The 19,639-nt window shown below is 37.8% G+C and overlaps 1 protein-coding gene across 2 annotated transcripts in view; it reads left to right on the forward strand.

The window, feature by feature from the left end:
• Nucleotides 1-19,639, forward strand: part of LOC123531342 (sorting nexin-13-like) — a 128,504-nt gene that overhangs the window by 87,795 nt on the left and 21,070 nt on the right. Inside the window, exons 18-24 of one of the 2 annotated variants that reach the window (XM_045312201.2) lie at nt 2,454-2,476; nt 7,518-7,644; nt 11,490-11,638; nt 12,517-12,621; nt 13,683-13,793; nt 15,737-15,841; nt 18,683-18,751. In XM_045312201.2, coding sequence (XP_045168136.1) covers nt 2,454-2,476; nt 7,518-7,644; nt 11,490-11,638; nt 12,517-12,621; nt 13,683-13,793; nt 15,737-15,841; nt 18,683-18,751 — 689 coding nt within the window. Of the gene's footprint in view, nt 1-2,453; nt 2,477-5,188; nt 5,215-7,517; nt 7,645-11,489; nt 11,639-12,516; nt 12,622-13,682; nt 13,794-15,736; nt 15,842-18,682; nt 18,752-19,639 lie in introns of both variants that reach the window. The other variant, XM_045312200.2, reaches the window with a different exon arrangement.

Here is a 19,639-nt window from a genome sequence, read left to right on the forward strand (position 1 = left end):
TTTTTGAATAGAAAATGTTTTCAGTAAATGAAAGTAAAAGTTTGAATAACAGATAAGTTGTTTGCGTTGTCATAACAGTGTGTCATTCTTTTGTAAATCTGTGAAAAAATTTGGATCAAATACTACAATCTTAGTGTTGAACAATTATTGAATTGTCCGAGAGATTGAATATTATTTGCAAATTATGCATTATGTTTTCGTTATGTCTTAATAATGTATGCAATAAAAGGAGGTACTTCACTGCGCACGTCCATTAATGTTTTACTTTCGTTTTCTCAACCAAGGTAAGCACTGTCATTATTCTTAATATATCAAAAATAGGCGCACACGGCTTGTCTATAAGCGCATATCAAATATAAGCGCATAGTTTTTGGCTTAATTATAAGCGCATATCAAAAATAGGCGCATAAAAGTGTCACTAAAATTATTATAAGCGTATACGCTTATTTACCAGATTTTACAGTATATAATATAAGGTCCTCTCCTAATTTTGCTAAAATGGGGACAATCAGCCACTATATAGGGGCCGCTTAGAGCAAGGTCAGATGATAAAGTCCTCTTCAGATGAGCGACTTTAAGGCCCATTTGGGTCTCTTGTTTTAAAATTTAAGGATCTATTTAATTTAAGGAAATGTTAGGCAAGAATTCATTTTGTAAGATAAAGAGAACTGAAATCATAGATATATTTACTGTAACTGTTTGGTAAATACTAACTTTTACGGAGGATTATTTTTGTAACACTCAAATCTGGATGCATCCGTGCTATTTTGTGTTGGGAAAAATGATATATGGCTTGATATTAACAGACCATTTTAATGGATGCAGCTATGATCATTGAAATGAAACCTGAATGAAAAAAACAGCCAACACAAGTTTAAGTTTTTATGTCTCCCCACTCTGGGGGAGACATATTGTTTTTGCCCTGTCCGTCCGCACGTACGTATGTCACACTTCATTTCCGAGCAATAACTGGAGAACCATTTGGCCTAGAACCTTCAAACTTCATAGGTTGGTAGGGCTTATGGAGGAGACGACCCCTATTGTTTTTGGGGTCACTCCGTCAAAGGTCACAGGGGCCTGAACATGGAAAACCATTTCCGATCAATAACTCGAGAACGACTTGACCCAGAATGTTGAAACTTCATAGGATGATTGGTCATGCAGAGTAGATGACCCCTATTGATTTTGGGGTCACTCCGTTGAAGGTCAAGGTCACATGGGTCTGAACATGGAAAACCATTTCTGGTCAATAACTTGAGAACGACTTGACCCAGAATGTTGAAACTTCATAGGATGATTGGTCATGCAGAGTAGATGACCCCTATCGATTTTGGGGTCACTCTGTTAAAGGTCAAGGTCATAGGGGCCTGAACATCGAAAACCATTTCCGCTCAGTAACTTGAGAACCACTTGACCCAGAATGTTGAAACTTAATAGGATGATTGGTCATGCAGAGTAGATGACCCCTATCGATTTTGGGGTCACTCTATTAAAGGTCAAGGTCACAGGGGCCTGAACATGGAAAACCGTTTCCAATTAATAACGTGAGAACCTCTCGACCCAGAATGTTGAAACTTCATAGGATGATTGTTCCTGCAGAGTAAATGACCCCTATTTGTTTTTGGGGTCACTCTATTAAAGGTCAAGGTCACAGGGGCCTGAATATTGATAACCTTTTCCGATCAATAACTTGAGAACCTCTTGACCCAGAATGTTGAAACTTCATAGATGATTGAACATGCAGAGTAGATGACCCCTATCGATTTTGGGGTCACTCTGTTAAAGGTCAAGGTCACAGGAGCCTGAACATGGAAAACAATTTCCGATCAATAACTTGAGAACCACTTGACCCAGAATGTTGAAACTTCATAGGATGATTGAACATGCAGAGTAGATGACCCCTATTGATTTTTGGGTCAGTCTATTAAAGGTCAAGGTCACAGGGGCCTGGTCATGTAAAATCATTTCCGGAAAATAACTTGAGAACCACGACCTAGAATGTTGAAACTTAATAGGATGATTGGACATGCAGAGTAGATGACCCCTATTTATTTTGGGGTCACTTGATCAAAGGTCAAGGTCACAGGAGCCTGAACAGTGACTTGAGAACCACTAGGCCAAGAGTGTTGAAACTTAGCGGGATGACTGGACATGCCAAGTAGATGATCCCTATTGCAGCCAACCATCAGTGTCTCTTTGACTTTCGCTCCTGACCCCTATTGACTTCTTGCCTGTAGGACTTTGCATTGGGGGAGACATGCGCTTTTTTACAAAAGCAATTTCTAGTTACTTCATTTTATTTTATTGTACAGAATTCAGAATCCTTCAGGTCATGTCCCACTGATGTACATGAAGTTGCTCTGTAGAAATACAAGCAAATGAAATGAATTATTTTCACAGTAATTGTGAGATAGGACAGCACTACAGAGTTGAAAATTTTAATTGATTTTCAGTGCATCGGATCATCTGGTTTAACGTATGTTGTATATTTAGCTAGTTTACATGTAATGTTTAAATGTCTTGTCTTGTGATAAGTTTCTGAGTCAAGCATGGGGATGTGCATGCTGTAGACAAGAATGTGATAGTATTGGACACTTTTGCTTCACTAATTTTCTCTGGGTAAAAATAGCTTTACTGTTAAGGTTAAGGGTTACCAAGGACTCACCAGGTCGAGTACAAATGTTTCAGGGTTAGGGAAATGTTCTGGGTTAAGGGAATGTATGTAATGTAAAACCTTTGTCTTTGATGTTATCTCAGATGTATCATTGGCTATGTGTTTAAGTTAAGAAGGTGTAGGCTGTTTTTCAAATTGGTATGTACGACTTTGCTAGAAAGTTAGCTGTAAATCAGCATTAAAATTCTTGAATTGTTAGTCTGTATTATTACATAATTAACCTTTAGCCTGCTGCAGGCAAGTGATTTTGCCTTTGTGACCAGTGCACATCAAGATCAGCCTGCACCTCCTTGCAGGCTGATCATGGTCTGCACTGTTCGCTATTCAGTCTGTAAATTTTCGTGAACATCCCTTTAAAGAATAAATGGAAGTGCCCAAATTGAATTCTAGACCAGTCCATTTTAGAAATTTAGCAGGTTAAAGGTTAAAAGTAAGGACAGTGCAGTTTTATCTGTTATTTTTCAAAGTTAAACTTAAAATAAAACACACAGAAAAAATTGCCTTAACCAAAAGTCCACATATCCCATTAGAATTTACTGTAAAATATTTGAGGATTATTAATCTTTCAGAAACTTTGCTTTCTTCTGTAATGTAGAGTTTTTTAGTGAAAGCACAGTTTCAAAATGGAAAATGTAAAGAAATTTCGCAAGCCTTGCTTAAGTATTCATCTAATAATCTTTGAGAAACTGTCGCTTGCTTTTGGACTGTAGAATGCGCTAGAATCGGCACTGTTTCTTTTTATTGAAAATGTAAGGAAATTTCACATTAAGACCCAACAAAGCAAGTCACTAGGTTGATTGTCAAGATCATATTTCAAGGTCAGTGGTCATTAATGATGTGTCCGCTCCATATCTTCCTAAAAACTTGGAAGCTTCAAAACATAGTGGTTAATATTTACCTTATTAATCCCCCGCCGTGGCGGAGGGATTATAGGAATGGTCTGCGTCCGTCCTTCCGTCCGTCCGTCCGTCTGTCCGTCCGTAACACTTTCGTGTCCTCTCCATATCTCCTAAACCCCTTGAAGGATTTTCATCAAACTTGGGTCAAATGATCACCTCATCAAGACGATGTGCAGAACCCATGAGTCAGCCTTGTCAGTTCAAGGTCAAGGTCACAACTCAAGGTCAAAGGTTTGAGCCTGCCATTTTGTGTCCGCTCTATATCTCCTAAACCCCTTGAAGGAATTTTATAAACTTGGGTCAAATGATCACCTCATCAAGACGATGTGCAGAACCCATGAGTCAGCCATGCCAGCTCAAGGTCAAGGTCACAACTCAGGGTCAAAGGTTTGAGCCTTCCATTTTGTGTCCGCTCTATATCTCTTAAACCCCTTGAAGGAATTTTATAAAACTTGGGTCAAATGATCACCTCATCAAGACGATGTGCAGAACCCATGAGTCAGCCATGCCAGCTCAAGTTCAAGGTCACAACTCGGGGTCAAAGGTTTGAGCCTTCCATTTTGTGTCCGCTCTATATCTCTTAAACCCCTTGAAGGAATTTTATAAAACTTGGGTCAAACGATCACCTCATCAAGGCGATGTGCAGAACTTATGAGTCAGCCATGTCAGCTCAAGGTCAAGGTCACAACTGAAGGTCAAAGGTTTGAGCCTTCCATTTCGTGTTCGCTCTATATCTCCTAAACCCCTTGAAGGAATTTTATAAAACTTGGGTCAAATGATTACCTCATCAGAACGATGTGCAGAAATTATGAGTCAACCATGCCAGCTCAAGGTCACAGCTAAGGGTCGAAGGTTTGAGCCTTCCATTTGGTGTCCACTCTGTATCTCCTAAACCCCTTGAAGGATTTTCATCAAACTTGGGTCAAATGATCACCTCATCAAGAACTCATGAGTCAGCCATGTCAACTCAAGGTCAAGGTCACAACTGAAGGTCAAAGGTTTCAGCTCTGTATCTCCTAAACCCCTTGAAGGATTTTCATGAAACTTGGGTCAAATGATCACCTCATCAAGACGTTGTGCAGACTTCATGAGTCAGCCATGTCAGTTCAAGGTCAAGGTCACAGCTAAAATCAAAGGTTTACCCTTTTACTATCCATAGCAGTGGCGGGGGATTTAGCTGTCTTTCAGACTGCCTTGTTAAGAAGAAAAATGCAAAGGGCACAACCAAGATCTTTGGGTCCAAGGTCAAGGTCACACATGAAGTTCAAAGGTCAAACAGCTTTAAATTATGTCTGCTCAATATGGAAAAGTTTTTGTAACACTCAACAATTACATATATCTACATCAAACAGATAAACTGATATAAGGAGGAAAAAAAATCAATTAATTTTGTGTTAAATTGTTCAACTGGCTTGAAATGCAAGACCACTGATAGACCTTCTACACTCAATTTAAGTGAAATTCTTTTGAAATTGCATACTTCTCTAGAATTTCATAATATTAAATTTTCAAAGAAGGAAAATTATGTGAAATTCCCATGCATTATGAGCAATTTCTGCATGTAAGTATTGGATGAAGAGTAAATGTGCATGCTTTTGTTATGTTTTGATTGCAGATATGTCCGTCAAGTCTGAAGATATTGTAAGTCTCTTTCATTTAATTAACCAGTTATTATTTATTAGTAATATATCATAACTAATGCTTAACCTGGTGGAAAATACTGTGAAATTATTGATATTTCATGGAGGGATATTTTTTGTGGATTTTACATTGTAGCCAGTCCACAAAAAGAAATCCCAGTGAACAAGTAAAATACCCATTCATTTTATGTTCAAAGTTTACATAGATGCATTCATCCATCCCCATGTAATAACTGTTCTGGCTAAACCTGTGAAACTGCGTGTCTGCTAAAGTAAATGAGCCGTGCCATGAGAAAACCAACATAGTGGGTTTGCGACCAGCATGGATCCAGACCAGCCTGCGCACCGCGCAGTCTGGTCAGGATCCATGCTGTTCGCTTTTAAAACCTATTGGAATTGGAGAAACTGTTAGCGAACAGCATGGATCCTGACCAGACTGCGCGGATGCGCAGGCTGGTCTGGATCCATGCTGGTCGCAAACCCATTATGTTGGTTTCCTCATGGCGCGGCTCAAATGATTTCGCAGTATTATTGTTATGTACATTGTAAATTTATTTACGTCAATTTTATAATTGTGGTTGGCAAATTATATTCTGTTTTTAATTACTGGTGCAGTAGAACCAAAACCTTTGAAAAGCACACCATTTCAAACTGAACAATTTTACCAGTTCAGAATAATCTGCTTAGTTGAAAACTAAACACTTCATTGAGTCCGTAAGCCAACATATTTTAAGAGGTTCTTCTATGCGAGTCCCATAAATAATTCTTTAGTATCCCTACCAGATGCAGAATTTTACTTATAGTTTTTCGTTAGTTAGTTTTTTTTTTTTGTTTTTTTTTTTTTCAGTCTGAAAGACTTTGTTTAACATTAAATTGCTTCTGTTTGTTTTCTGTCCTAATTTCTACATATTAACTAATAAACATTGTTATTATCCTGCCTATTCTGGCATCCTATCATTGTAGCTTTATTGCATGTGCTTGGGTTGGTATTGTCAACTTTCCCATTCAAATGTCTTTGAAATTTATGCTTAATTTTCATTTTGAATAAGTAACTATTATTTATCTTTAATGTCATAGTGGCAGATGTGGCGTACATTATGTAAAAGAAATGAGATGTGATCGTATGAAGATATTTAGAAGTGAAACATCTAATAGGGAAAGGAACATGTTTTCTGTACAGACAAACCTGTATCTAAATACCACAATCTGGCAATAATACAGCATTGCTGTTGTCCGTACATCCATATGTCCCGGAATTTTGTGTCCAACTCCTCACATGTCAGTCTAATTTGCTTCAAACTTTTACAGCTGAACAAGCTTTAGGTGCAGATATCAATAAAGGAAGGAATTTTTGCTGTAGTTATTTTTACTGCAGTTATGGCCCTTTGATGGTTTTGATAAAGGGAATATAGAGGAAAATCTTTTCTGTCCAATTTCTCGATTGATTACTGTCACTATTGACAAGATATCTTGAAAGTTCCACAGATGAAGGTCCTTCATGTGCAATAATGAACTTTTTTTCTGTGCTATTTTTTTTATAGAATTATGGCCCTTTCTTAATTTCACAAAATAGGCCATGGTGAAGTAATTTGGTGTGTTCAAGTCATCTTACACTTTTTGAAGGAATGTTGCTTAGATGCACAACCTTATCTGAATACAATTTGCTTCAAACTTTTAGTCGAACATTCTTCATATGGAGATGATCTGTACTAAACACTTCGCTATTTAGAGGATGGTGCAGTATGTGGGGGCATGCATGTCCTATGATGGACACAATTCAAGTTTTTTCCGTGGTTTAAATTTGTAAGTAAAAATGCACAGTAAACTGTTAATACAGCAAATGAAACTAGTGGTCTTCAGAACCATTTGGTCTCAGTTCAGTTGATCTTCTAAGAATAGATTTTGACTGTAGAAACTTGAAAGTGCATTAATGTCACATTGATACTAATCAGATAATCAGTGCTTCATTTGTTAGTTGATATACCACATTCCAGTAGATGTTCTGGACTTCAAGAACCAGTGGCCCTGCCCAAGTGGTTAAATATACAAGCGTCTGAACAATACCCCTTTTTCCATTCTAAAATACTCATTAAAGTGACGTAAAAGTGCTGATCTGCGTTCATGATGTTTGAATGAACCTGACTTTAAAATAGACCTCATAATGGCCAGTAACTGGTCAGCATGTCAAACCCATTGTTTAATGCAGAACATACAATGTTTCTTCGTGTTTAACTGACAAATCAGATCATGTTTGAATTACTATTAAGCCACTATTAAGTATGATTATGTTCATTTTATTTTCAGAATGATCTGACCGACTCGTCTGATAATACATCGACATCCTCTCTGTACAGCAGTAATTCGCGATCAAATTCTCCATACAAAACAAACAACGCAGAATTCTCTATAAAGGCTCAAATTTCACAGACAGGTTTGTTCATTTGTTATTGCTAGACATGACATGACAAATACAGTTGTTCTGCAGATTACCTTAGAAATTAGAGATACACCTGATTTGTTCTGCAGAATACATTAGACATTACAGATACACCTGATTTGTTATGCATGACCTTCTACCAAAACTGTTAGGCAATATGTAAAGCTCAGATGTGCGATCTTGGGCCATCATGGAGTCCTTGTATTCCTGTCCAAGACTGAGGGGTCTTGTCCAATTGTCAGTTTGTCCATCTGTGTCCATGTCTTGTACGCTGGTGAAGAATATTTATGGGATTTGGACTGAATGTTCCACTCATGAAGGCAACATGCAAATTCATGTTCCAGTCAGGCCAGCCCAGCCCAAGTTCAAGGTCACAGTTAAAAGTCGGACATTAGAAAATGCTTCGGTATAATACAATTTACTGAAAGTATGTGCAACATAACTTTATGCAAAACAGCATACTGTATGCTATAGTAATTGCAAAGGCTTAAACCCATACCCCATACTTGTGAAGCAAAAACAACTTTTGCAATATAGATCAACTTTATGCATCGAGGTGTGTCTGCACTTTTAGCTCATAACAATACAGCGGTAAACACCGAGGATAGCGGATAAGTCACGCCTCACTAATTGACATTGAACTATACCTGCTTCCTTTAACTCATTTATGGTATATATTTTCCCAAAAGCCTGACAAACACTAAATACCTACGCCAAATTCAACAATGTTTTCTTGCTTTTTATATGCCTGAAGGGCATATTATGTTATATCCCTAGTGTCCATCTGTCCGTCCGTCAGTTAGCAATTTCGTGTCCGCTCTGTAACTGTTGACACAAATGTTCACCACACCGAGATGATGTGCAGTGTGCATGTTTTGGATGTCTTGCTTCAAGGTCAAGGTCACACTTAGGGGTCAAAGGTCATATCAGTTTGTTTTGTGTCCGCTCTGTAACTCTTGAACTTCTTGAAGGATTTCAAAGAAACTTGGCACAAATGTTCACCACACCGAGACGACTTGCGAAACGCATGTTTCGAATGACTGGCTTCAAGGTATAAGTCACACTTTCGTTTTTATTTGGCAGATCCCTTTCTAGCTTGACTATTCAAAGAATAGTAGAGATACTGGACCCCATGCGTTGGCGTCGGTGTCCCAATTTGGTTAAGTTTTTGTATATAAGCTGGTATTTCAGTAACCACTTGTGGGAATGGATTGAAACTTCACACACTTATTCACTGTTATAAACTGACTTACATTGCACAGGTCCCATAACTCTACTTTGCATTTTGTCAAAATTATGCCTCTTTTTCGACTTGGCAGTTGTAAGCTGGTATCTCAATATCCACTAATGGGAAAGGATTGAAACTTCACACACTTGTTCACTGTCATGATATGACATGCATTGCAAAGGTTTAATAACTCTACTTTGCATTTTTACAAAATTATGCCCCTTTTTCACCTTAGCACTTTTTGGTACAATTCTTATATGTAAGCTGGTATCTCAGTACCCACTTATGGGAATGGATTGAAATTCACACAGTTGTCCACTATCATGAGCTGATAAGCACTGTGCAGGTTCCATAACCCTGTTTTGCATTTTTACAAAATTATGCCCCTTTTACAACTTTTGTATTCATTCAATTGACAAGGTTGTTGAATAGTCAAGCATTGCTGTCCTCTGACAGCTCTTGATTGTTCACTTACAATAAAAAAAATTTGAATTACTTTCCTTTTATGTTACTATAAATAGCTTATTTTGAAACTTTTTTATTATTGGCCGTAGGGAAAAACCGAGACCACTTTTCTGTGGTACAACATGGATGGTGCTTCCAATTTTTAGGTGTATTTTGACATACCTGTACCTGGTAAAGATTTTTTGTGGACTTAGAATATTTTTTATGCCCCCGAAGGGAGGCATATTAGTTTTCAACTGTCCGTCCGTTAGTTAGTTCGTTAGTCACAACGTTAACTTTTTGCATGAAGGCACTTTACTCGCGAACCACTGCACCCATGACCTTCAAACTTCACGTGCTGATAGTACTTTATGAGTACACCAACCCTACTGACTTTGGGGTCACCAGGTCAAAGGTCAAGGTCACAGGGATCAACGTTAACTTTTTGCATGAAGGCACCTTACTCGCGAACCACTTCACCCAGGACCTTCAAACTTCACATGCTGATAGTACTTATTGAGTTCACCACCCCTACTGACTTTGGGCTCACCACATCAAAGGTCAAGGTCACAGGGGCCAACGTTAACTTTTTGCATGAAGGCACTTTACCCACGAACCACTGCACCCAGGACCTTCAATCTTCACCTGCTGATAGTACTTATTGAGTACACCACCCCTACTGACTTTGGAGTCACCAGGTCAAAGGTCAAGGTCACAGGGGCCAACGTTATCTTTCTGCATGAAGGCACTTTACTCGCGAACCACTGCACCCAGGACCTTCAAACTTCACATGCTGATAGTACTTATTGAGTACACTACCCCTACTGACTTTGGGGTCACCAGGTCAAAGGTCAAGGTCACAGGGGCCAACGTTAACTTTTTGCTTGAAGGCACTTTACTCGCGAACCACTGCACCCAGGACCTTCAAACTTCACATGCTGATAGTACTTATTGAATACATCACCCCTACTGACTTTGGGGTCACCAGGTCAAAGGTCAAAGTCACAGGGGCCAATGTTAACTTTTTGCATGAAGGCACTTTACTCGCGAACCACTGCACCCAGGACCTTCAAACTTTACATGCTGATAGTACTTTATGAGTGCACCAACCCTACTGACTTTGGGGTCACCAGGTCAAAGGTCAAGGTCACAGGGGCCAAGTTAACTTTTTGCATGAAGGCACTTTACTCGCGAACCACTTCACCAAGGACCTTCAAACTTCACATGCTGATAGTACTTATTGAGTACACCACCCCTACTGACTTTGGGATCACCAGGTCAAAGGTCAAGGTGCTGCAGGGGCATTTGTCACCATTAGTGACAGCTCTTGTTTGTGGACTAAGATTTTCTTTGGAATATCTTCCCTTTGGTGTTCCTGTCCTTTGGACTTCAACAGTCAAGTTCATTAAATTTTGCTCCCATCTGATGTAACCCTTCCGGCGTATAATGCCCCGCTTGGCCGAGCTCTTGTTGATTAAAAAGCTGTATTGATAACTTGTTTTTAGAAGTATCATACCTGTTGCACAGAATGTAAAATCTCTGGGGAACAAGTAGAGCTAACATTGTTGCCCACCATTTGCTCATGAGGGAGAGGGCAGATCATTAGATTGCTGAATTGTGTGCCATTCTTGGGCAAGGCATATGTTTTCCGTGAGGATTTATGATTGACATTGTGTCAGGAGTCATAATTATTTCCTCCACACCTGAATCATGTGGATAAGTTGGCAGTTACCTGCAGAGAACAGGTTAGTTCTGGTACAGAATCCAGGAACACTGCCCACCATTACATGACTGAAATGCTGTTGAAAAAATGCACTAAATTCGACTAAACAAACAAACAAACTTGTTTAACCCTCCTCATGCTGGACACAATTGGTCCTGCCTTTGCGACTAGTGTAGATCATGATCAGCCTGCACATCCATGAGGTCTGATCATGATCTACACTATTCGCCATTCAATCACACTATCTTTTTTGTTAGCACCCCTTTTAACAGTTAATGGTAATATGGAAATTGAAAGATGGACAAGTTCTTTATAGAAATTTAGCAGGGTAAGAGTTAAAGTTGAATATCTAGCCTTATTTACAACAAGATAGAAATGAGGTTGAATAAGCTAGTAAATATGAAATGTCGGAAACTTAGATTAATAAGTTTATTAAATTGGCAGGTGTTGTTCGAGAATCAGAGAAGGCAGGGAAGTCCTACGCAGTATTTTCAATCCGGGTGACAAAAAAGCTTGTAGATGATGAGGAGATTTGGGACGTCTATCGAAGATTCAGCGACTTCCACGACCTACAGATGATCATGTCAGAAAAGGTGTGTTTTGTCTTAAGTTTATATTGTGTACTGTAACGTGTAATGAGCTGACAGTGTGACAGACATTAAGCGCAGTGTGCAGTTATTTCTTGAGTTTTTGTGGAAAGATAGACATAGTCTTCATAAAATGATATTCATTAGCTCATTTGTTTGAAATGAAAAGATTGATATCACATGTACATGTTTGTTAGTAAACAATAAGAAGAAAACTACTTGAACTAACTTGAAGTCCACATGAGTATGCAATAGATATTCAATACTGGTTGAACTTTTGCACTGATACAACCTCCCCACAGCGGCCCTCTCCTAAGGAAAAACCTCTCTATAACAACATCAGAATTACACTAAGCTGGAATATACTGTCAAAGTTACATCTCCAGAACAGCAACCTCTACATAACAGTCAATGTATCTCCCACTGCACTGTAGTATCATTTGAGATAAGTAAGCTTCATTTAGCTCATTGTATCATTGTAAGTTTGTATCGTGTCTGACTCATTGTATCATTGTAAGTTTGGATCGTGTCTGACTCATTGTATCATTGTAAGTTTGGATCGTGTCTGACTCATTGTATCATTGTAAGTTTGTATCGTGTCTGACTCATTGTATCATTGTAAGTTTGTATCGTGTCTGACTCATTGTATCATTGTAAGTTTGGATCGTGTCTGACAGATTGGTGCACAGCATGCTTACCTGTTTCTCGCCAGAGTTCCATTTGATGTGAGAGTTAGCTGACCAGTCACCATGTGACTTGTGTTTATCCAAAGATTCCCAACAATTACTGAATTTGCTATGAACTTTTCTATAGCATTAGTTGTTAATAAATGTAAATGTTTTATTTATATATTGATCTTTTAAACCTTGCTTGTTAACCTACAGTTGCCACATTTTCATGGACCAAGTTTACCACCTAAAACATTGCTAAAGAATACTGGAAAAGAATTTCTGGAGAAAAGAAGAAAAGCTCTGGATAATTACCTACAGGTACTGTATTATGAAGATGTTCTGGTGAGTTAAATATTAGTAGTTTCTGCAGGAGTTATATATTAACAATGTCATAAACGGGTACATATTGAGATTGATTACAATATGTTCTTTCTTAATCAGCAAACTAGCTTTGATTACCATTTTGATAAAGGTTGGGGAGATGGGGAGCACTACCCCCCCCCCCCCCCCCCCCCATACCTATCTCAGACTCAAGGTTGTGGAGCAAACTATTAGGATTCTAATTAAATTTCATACATATAATCAACATGGAGTATAGAGGTGTGTGACAAATTATTTCTTGGGTGGGCAGAAATGGAACATATGTTTTATTTTTATGCCTCTGAAGGTGGACATATTAAAATCGCACTGTCCGTCCATCTGTTTATGCGCCCATCAGTGTAAATTTTTGTCTAGGCTCTAACTGCCATTCATAAAGGGATCTTGAAATAACTTGGCATAAATGTTCCCCATAATGAGACGATGTGTCATGCGCAAAGCGGAGACCCCTAGTGCCAAGGTCAAGGTCATACTTAGAGGTCAAAGGTTAACAGTGTCTGTTTCATGTCCGGTCCATAACTCCATCCATGAAGGGATTTTGAAATAACTTGGCATAAATGTTTCCCATAATGAGACGATGTGTCATGCCCAAGACCCAGACTCCTAGTGCCAAGGTCAAGGTCACACTTGCAGGTTAACGGTTAATATGGTCTGTTTCTTGTCCGGTCCATAACTCTGCCATTCATCAAGGGATTTTGAAATTACTTTGTTCCCTATAATGAGATGACATGTCATGCGCAGCACGCTAGGGGGCATTTGTCACTAATAGTGACAGCTCTTGTTTTTACTGTTAAAGTTCCATAAAGCTTTTAATTTTATGTTTAAAACAGATAAAGCAGTTGTTGTAATCAAATTTATGCATAATTAGATAGAACACTACTTTCAATTTTGCACATGAAGTTGTTCCATTATAGCCATAAAGGGAGGTCATCAAAAACAATGCTAACCTTTGGCAATTATATAAGGAAACAGTTATCAAAAGTAGAATTTCATGTTTCCAGACTTTGCTATCCCCACAACTTTGGGAACAACATCCACGTGTCAAGGAGTTTGTCTTGAAGTTTCTGGCACCAGGCATGTGGGAACGACACAAAAGTGATTTAGCAAGAAAGGTTAGTCTTGTTTAATTTATAACTTCTAAGATATTTTTAAATAGTATAGTTGCCAGGGGTCGGAGCATGTCTTTTCATATTGATTCTGTGGAAAATTCTAACTTTATTTGTTGTGCTGCCTTAACAGGAAGCATGTAGGGGCTACTTCATCTGTCTGCTCATCCCACAATCCTTTTCTGGAGTATTTCTCAGCAACCACTGGTTGAAATTTAGCAAAACTTCATAGGAAACTTCACTATTAAGAGGAAATACGCATATTATCTTCTTGTTCTAATAAATTGTTTTTCACTAAGTCATTGCCCCTTTAATTATTCAACTTTAGTATACTGTAGTACAATTCTTGTCCAGAGTATTCCTCAGCAACCACTGGTTGGAATTAACTGAAACTTTATAGGAAACTTCAATATCAAGAGAAGAAATTTTAAATTATCCTCCTGTTCCGGCTGGATGATTTTTCAATGAGATATTGCCCTTTGATTATTCAACATTGGTAAATTATATGTGCACCAGTCAGCTTTCCTATATTGAATTTATTTATAAGGCGTAAAAAAAATTGTTTGTTTCCAGTAACATGCTCAAAAATATTAGGGTAGGTAGGTCGGTAATTTTTAGCTCATCTGATTTTTTGGAAAAAAATGATGAGTTATTGTCATCACTTGAGCGGTTGTCGGCGTCGGCGTTGCCTGGTTAAGTTTTATGTTTAGGTCAGCTTTTCTCCTAAACTATCAAAGCTATTGCTTTGAAACTTGGAATACTTGTTCACCATCATAAGCTGACCCTGTATAGCAAGAAACATAACTCCATCTTGCTTTTTGCAAGATTTATGGCCCCTTTTGTACTTAGAAAATTTCAGATTTCTTGGTTAAGTTTTATGTTTAGGTCAACTTTTCTCCTAAACTATCAAAGCTATTGCTTTGAAACTTGGAATACTTGTTCACCATCATAAGCAGACCCTGTACATCAAGAAACATAACTCCATCTTGCTTTTTGCAAGATTTATTGCCCCTTTTGGACTTAGAAAATCAGTTTTCTTGGTTAAGTTTTATGTTTAGGTCAGCTTTTATCCTAAACTATCAAAGCTATTGCTTTAAAACTTGCAACACTTGTTCACCATCATAAGTTGACCCTGTATAGCAAGAAACATAACTCCGTCCTGCTTTTTGCAAGATTTATGGCCCCTTTTGGACTTAGAAAATATCAGATTTCTTGGTTAAGTTTTATGTTTAGGTCAACTTTTTCTCTTAAACTATCAAAGCTATTGCTTTGAAACTTGCAACACTTGTTCACCATCATAAGCTGACCCTGTACAGCAAGCAACATAACTCCATCCTGCTTTTTGCAATAATTATTGCCCCTTTTGGACTTAGAAAATCATTTTCTTGGTTGAGTATTATGTTTAAGTCAACTTTTCTCATAAACTATCAAAGCTATTGCTTTAAAACTTGCAACAGTTTTTCACCATCATAAGTGGACACTGTACATCAAGAAACATAACTCTATCCTGCTTTTTGCAAGAATGATGGCCCTTTTTAGACTTAGAAAATCATGGGTAGGACAATATTTCTATTACACAAAAAAAAATCAGATGAGCGTCAGCACCCGCAAGGCGGTGCTCTTGTTTTTCTTTGGGATTTTTTTTTATTACATGGGACTTTTTGGAAATTATTTTTTTGTCAAAAAATTAATACAAATAAGAGGGTTATGCCTTTAGAGCATCAGTAAATTGATTTCTAACATCAATGACCAGGTTTAAACATTTAAGGTCGGGGCCGAAAATTTAGGGTAGGTCGGGATACCACAAACAAACAATTTTTTTTTACGCCTAATGCAGGCTTTCTTCTCTAACTTTTAATGGATAAGAGAAACATATAATTTAAAAGATGTAAAATCAAATGTAACTCATAACTTTACTTGATTTTGCATGTTTTTGAATATATTTACAGATGGACACAATAGTTAATCCACTGAAAAGTGTTGGCCATGCTGTGATACAGATGCCTGAAAATATCAAAAATATTTCACAAGATGGGCTTTCAAGGTTAAGAGGGGTAAGTTTCTTCACAAAATAGAATTTCAATGCTACAAGGCTTAACTTTCTTCCCAAGATGGACTGTGAAGGTTCAGACAGGCAGACTACTCAGCCTATGACTAGACAGGCTGTCAAGGTTATGATGAGGTAAGTTACATTGCAAGACAGCGTGTAAAGTTTACTAGGGGTAAATTAATTTAAAAGATGGACTGTCAGGATTGCAAGGGGTAAGTTACTTCACAAAATGGACTCTGTAGATTATGAGGGGTAAGTTTCTTCCAAAGTTATTGGAATAACCTTTGTCTGTCAGTCTGTCCTTGTTTGTTTTTAGCTCACCTGTCACAAAGTGACAAGGTGAGCTTTTGTGATCGCGTGGTGTCCGTCGTCCGTCGTCCGTGCGTGCGTCCGTCCGTAAACTTTTGCTTGTGACCACTCTAGAGGTCACATTTTTCATGGGATCTTTATGAAAATTGGTCAGAATGTTCATCTTGATGATATCAAGGTCAAGTTCGAAACTGGGTCACGTGCCATCAAAAACTAGGTCAGTAGGTCTAAAAATAGAAAAACCTTGTGACCTCTCTAGAGGCCATATATTTCACAAGATCTTCATGAAAATTGCTCAGAATGTTCACCTTGATGATATCTAGGTCAAGTTTGAAACTGGGTCACGTGCCATAAAAAACTAGGTCAGTAGGTCTAAAAATAGAAAAACCTTGTGACCTCTCTAGAGGCCATATATTTCACAAGATCTTCATGAAAATTGGTCAGAACATTCACCTTGATGATATCTAGGTCAAGTTCGAAACTGGATTACGTGCCATCAAAAACTAGGTCAGTAGGTCTAAAAATAGAAAAACCTTGTGACCTCTCTAGAGGCCATATTTTTCATGGGATCTTCATGAAAATTGATCAGAACATTCACCATGATGATATCTAGATCAAGTTCGAAACTGGGTCACGTGCCGTCAAAAACTAGGTCAGTAGGTCTAAAAATAGAAAAACCTTGTGACCTCTCTAGAGGCCATATATTTCACAAGATCTTCATGAAAATTGCTCAGAATGTTCACCTTGATGATATCTAGGTCAAGTTTGAAACTGGGTCACGTGCCATAAAAAACTAGGTCAGTAGGTCTAAAAATAGAAAAACCTTGTGACCTCTCTAGAGGCCATATATTTCACAAGATCTTCATGAAAATTGGTCAGAACATTCACCTTGATGATATCTAGGTCAAGTTCGAAACTGGATCACGTGCCATCAAAAACTAGGTCAGTAGGTCTAAAAATAGAAAAACCTTGTGACCTCTCTAGAGGCCATATTTTTCATGGGATCTTCATGAAAGTTGGTCTGAATGTTCGTCTTGATGATATCTAGGTCAAGTTCGAAAGTGGGTCACGTGCCATCAAAAACTAGGTCAGTAGGTCAGATAATGGAAAAACTTTGTGACCTCTCTAAAGGCCATATTTTTCATGGGATCTGTATGAAAATTGGTCTGAATGTTCATCTTGATGATATCTAGGTCAAGTTCGAAACAGGGTCATGTGCGGTCAAAAACTAGGTCAGTAGGTCTAAAAATAGAAAAACCTTGTTACCCCTCTAGAGGCCATACTTGTGAATGGATCTCCATAAAAATTGGTCAGACTGTTCACCTTGATGATATCTAGATCAAGTTTGAAACTGGGTCACGTGCCTTAAAAAACTAGGTCAGTAGGTCAAATAATAAAAAAACCTTGTGACCTCTCTAGAGGCCATATTTTTCATGGGATCTGTATGAAAGTTGGTCTGAATGTTCATCTTGATGATATCTAGGTCAAGTTTAAAACTGGGTCAACTGCGGTCAAAAACTAGGTCAGTAGGTCTAAAATTATTAAAATCTTTTGACCTCTCTAGAGGCCATATTTTTCAATGGATCTTCATGAAAATTGATCTGAATGTTCACCTTGATGATATCTAGGTCAGTTTCGAAACTGGGTCATGTGCGGTCAAAAACTAGGCCAGTAGGTATAAAGATAGAAAAACATTGTGACCTGTCTAGAGGCCATGTTTTTCATGAGATATTCATGAAAATAGTGAGAATGTTCACCTTGATGATATCTAGATAAAGGTCAAAACAGGGTCACGTACCTTCGAAAACTAGGTCAATAAGTCAAATAATAGAAAAACCTTGTGACCTCTCTAGAGACCATATTTTTCAATGGATCTTCATGAAAATTGGTCAGAATTTTTATCTTGATAATATCTAGGTCAAGTTCAGAACTGGGTCACATGAGCTGAAAAACTAGGTCACTATGTCAAATAATAGAAAAAACGACGTCATACTCAAAACTGGGTCATGTGGGAAGAGGTGAGCGATTCAGGACCATCATGGTCCTCTTGTTAAGTTAATCCGGCTTCAATTATTTACCTTGTCAAGATGATGTGCACAGCATACAACCCAAGTCACTAGATCTAAGATCAAGGTTACACATGAAAATCATGTTCAGATAACTTCCTTTGTATCCACTTTGTACTGTTCTAATTGCTTGGAATTGTTGACAGACAGACAAAGCAGACAACCCAGGTCACTGTGGTAGGTCAAAGATCAAAGATCATGATCCGAACATCTTACTAAGTGGTGCCTGGCAGTATTAGTCATCTTCAGTGGCAATAAAAACATGCCATACAAGGCTATATCTTTTTACTCAGACTTGCAGGATATTTAGAAAGTAGAAGTTCATATTTGCATGTAATTATGTGAACTATATTTCAACAGTTTGAAATGAAAAATGTAGCATTTTCTGTCAATAAGTATACAGTTGAAGATAAAACAGTGTTGTTTTTTTTGTAAACAATCTTGATATCTTAGAGTGTTATTCCTTGCAGGACTCATTCAAGGGATCAGGAAGTTCATTGAATCAGGGAACCAAAGTTGGAGCTGGGCTGGACCTAGAGGTTAGTTGACCATCTTAGTTGATTAATATCAAAATTGAGGCTACCCTAGTTCTGTTCATATTTATTTACCAAGATAAAATATCAGGTTAGACAAGTATGCAGTACAGTATGTATTGAACAGGAAATACTGCCTGAAATATTTGTTTATGTGAATATGAATTATAGTGTTTTAGAAGGTGAAATATTGTTTACTTGATCTTCCTATACATATATATTCCAAAAAGTCTGTGTAGTATTGTTTTGGTTCTTGCTGAACTATCACTCTCAAAATCTTGTCTGCTCTTGTTTGTTTTTATCATGTTGAAGAATTATAACTTTGCACAATGTTTGACATAATGAAATGACAAGCAAAACATAGTGTGCAACCATGTCAGTTGAAAATCAAGGGTCATACGATAAAATCAAAGCACAAGGAGACCATATTCTGTGTCCTTTCTATATCTTTTATCGTATTTAAAGACTTTTCAAATAATTCCACAAAATGTTGTTGCCATAATGTGACAAAGCGGTGACAGTCTTTGGTCCAAAACTTTAAAACTCAGGGGTCACGCTGTCGATCGCCACTTGAGCCATTTGCGACAAAAAATTAAATGTGGCTCCGAAATTTTCTAAGTGGCGAAAATGGCCCGAAGCTACGTCTGTCTACAAAACTACGATTATTGCCAGTTTTAGGAACCAAAAGGTGTGAAAAATCGATAGTCTGTGTAGACAAACAACATCTGTTATTGAAAGGGAGGAAGCCAATTTGCAAAACTTTTATTTGACCAGGCAGTTAATTGGCGATAATTAGATTATTGAATAACAAACTGGATAATTATAATCATCATTTTGTGCACTTGATACCTTTTTATGAGCAATCGGCCGTTAGACAATCTGTAGTAAATTTTC

This window comes from Mercenaria mercenaria, chromosome 11 (genome assembly GCF_021730395.1).
Source record: "Mercenaria mercenaria strain notata chromosome 11, MADL_Memer_1, whole genome shotgun sequence".
Classification (NCBI taxonomy): Eukaryota; Metazoa; Mollusca; class Bivalvia; order Venerida; family Veneridae; genus Mercenaria; species Mercenaria mercenaria.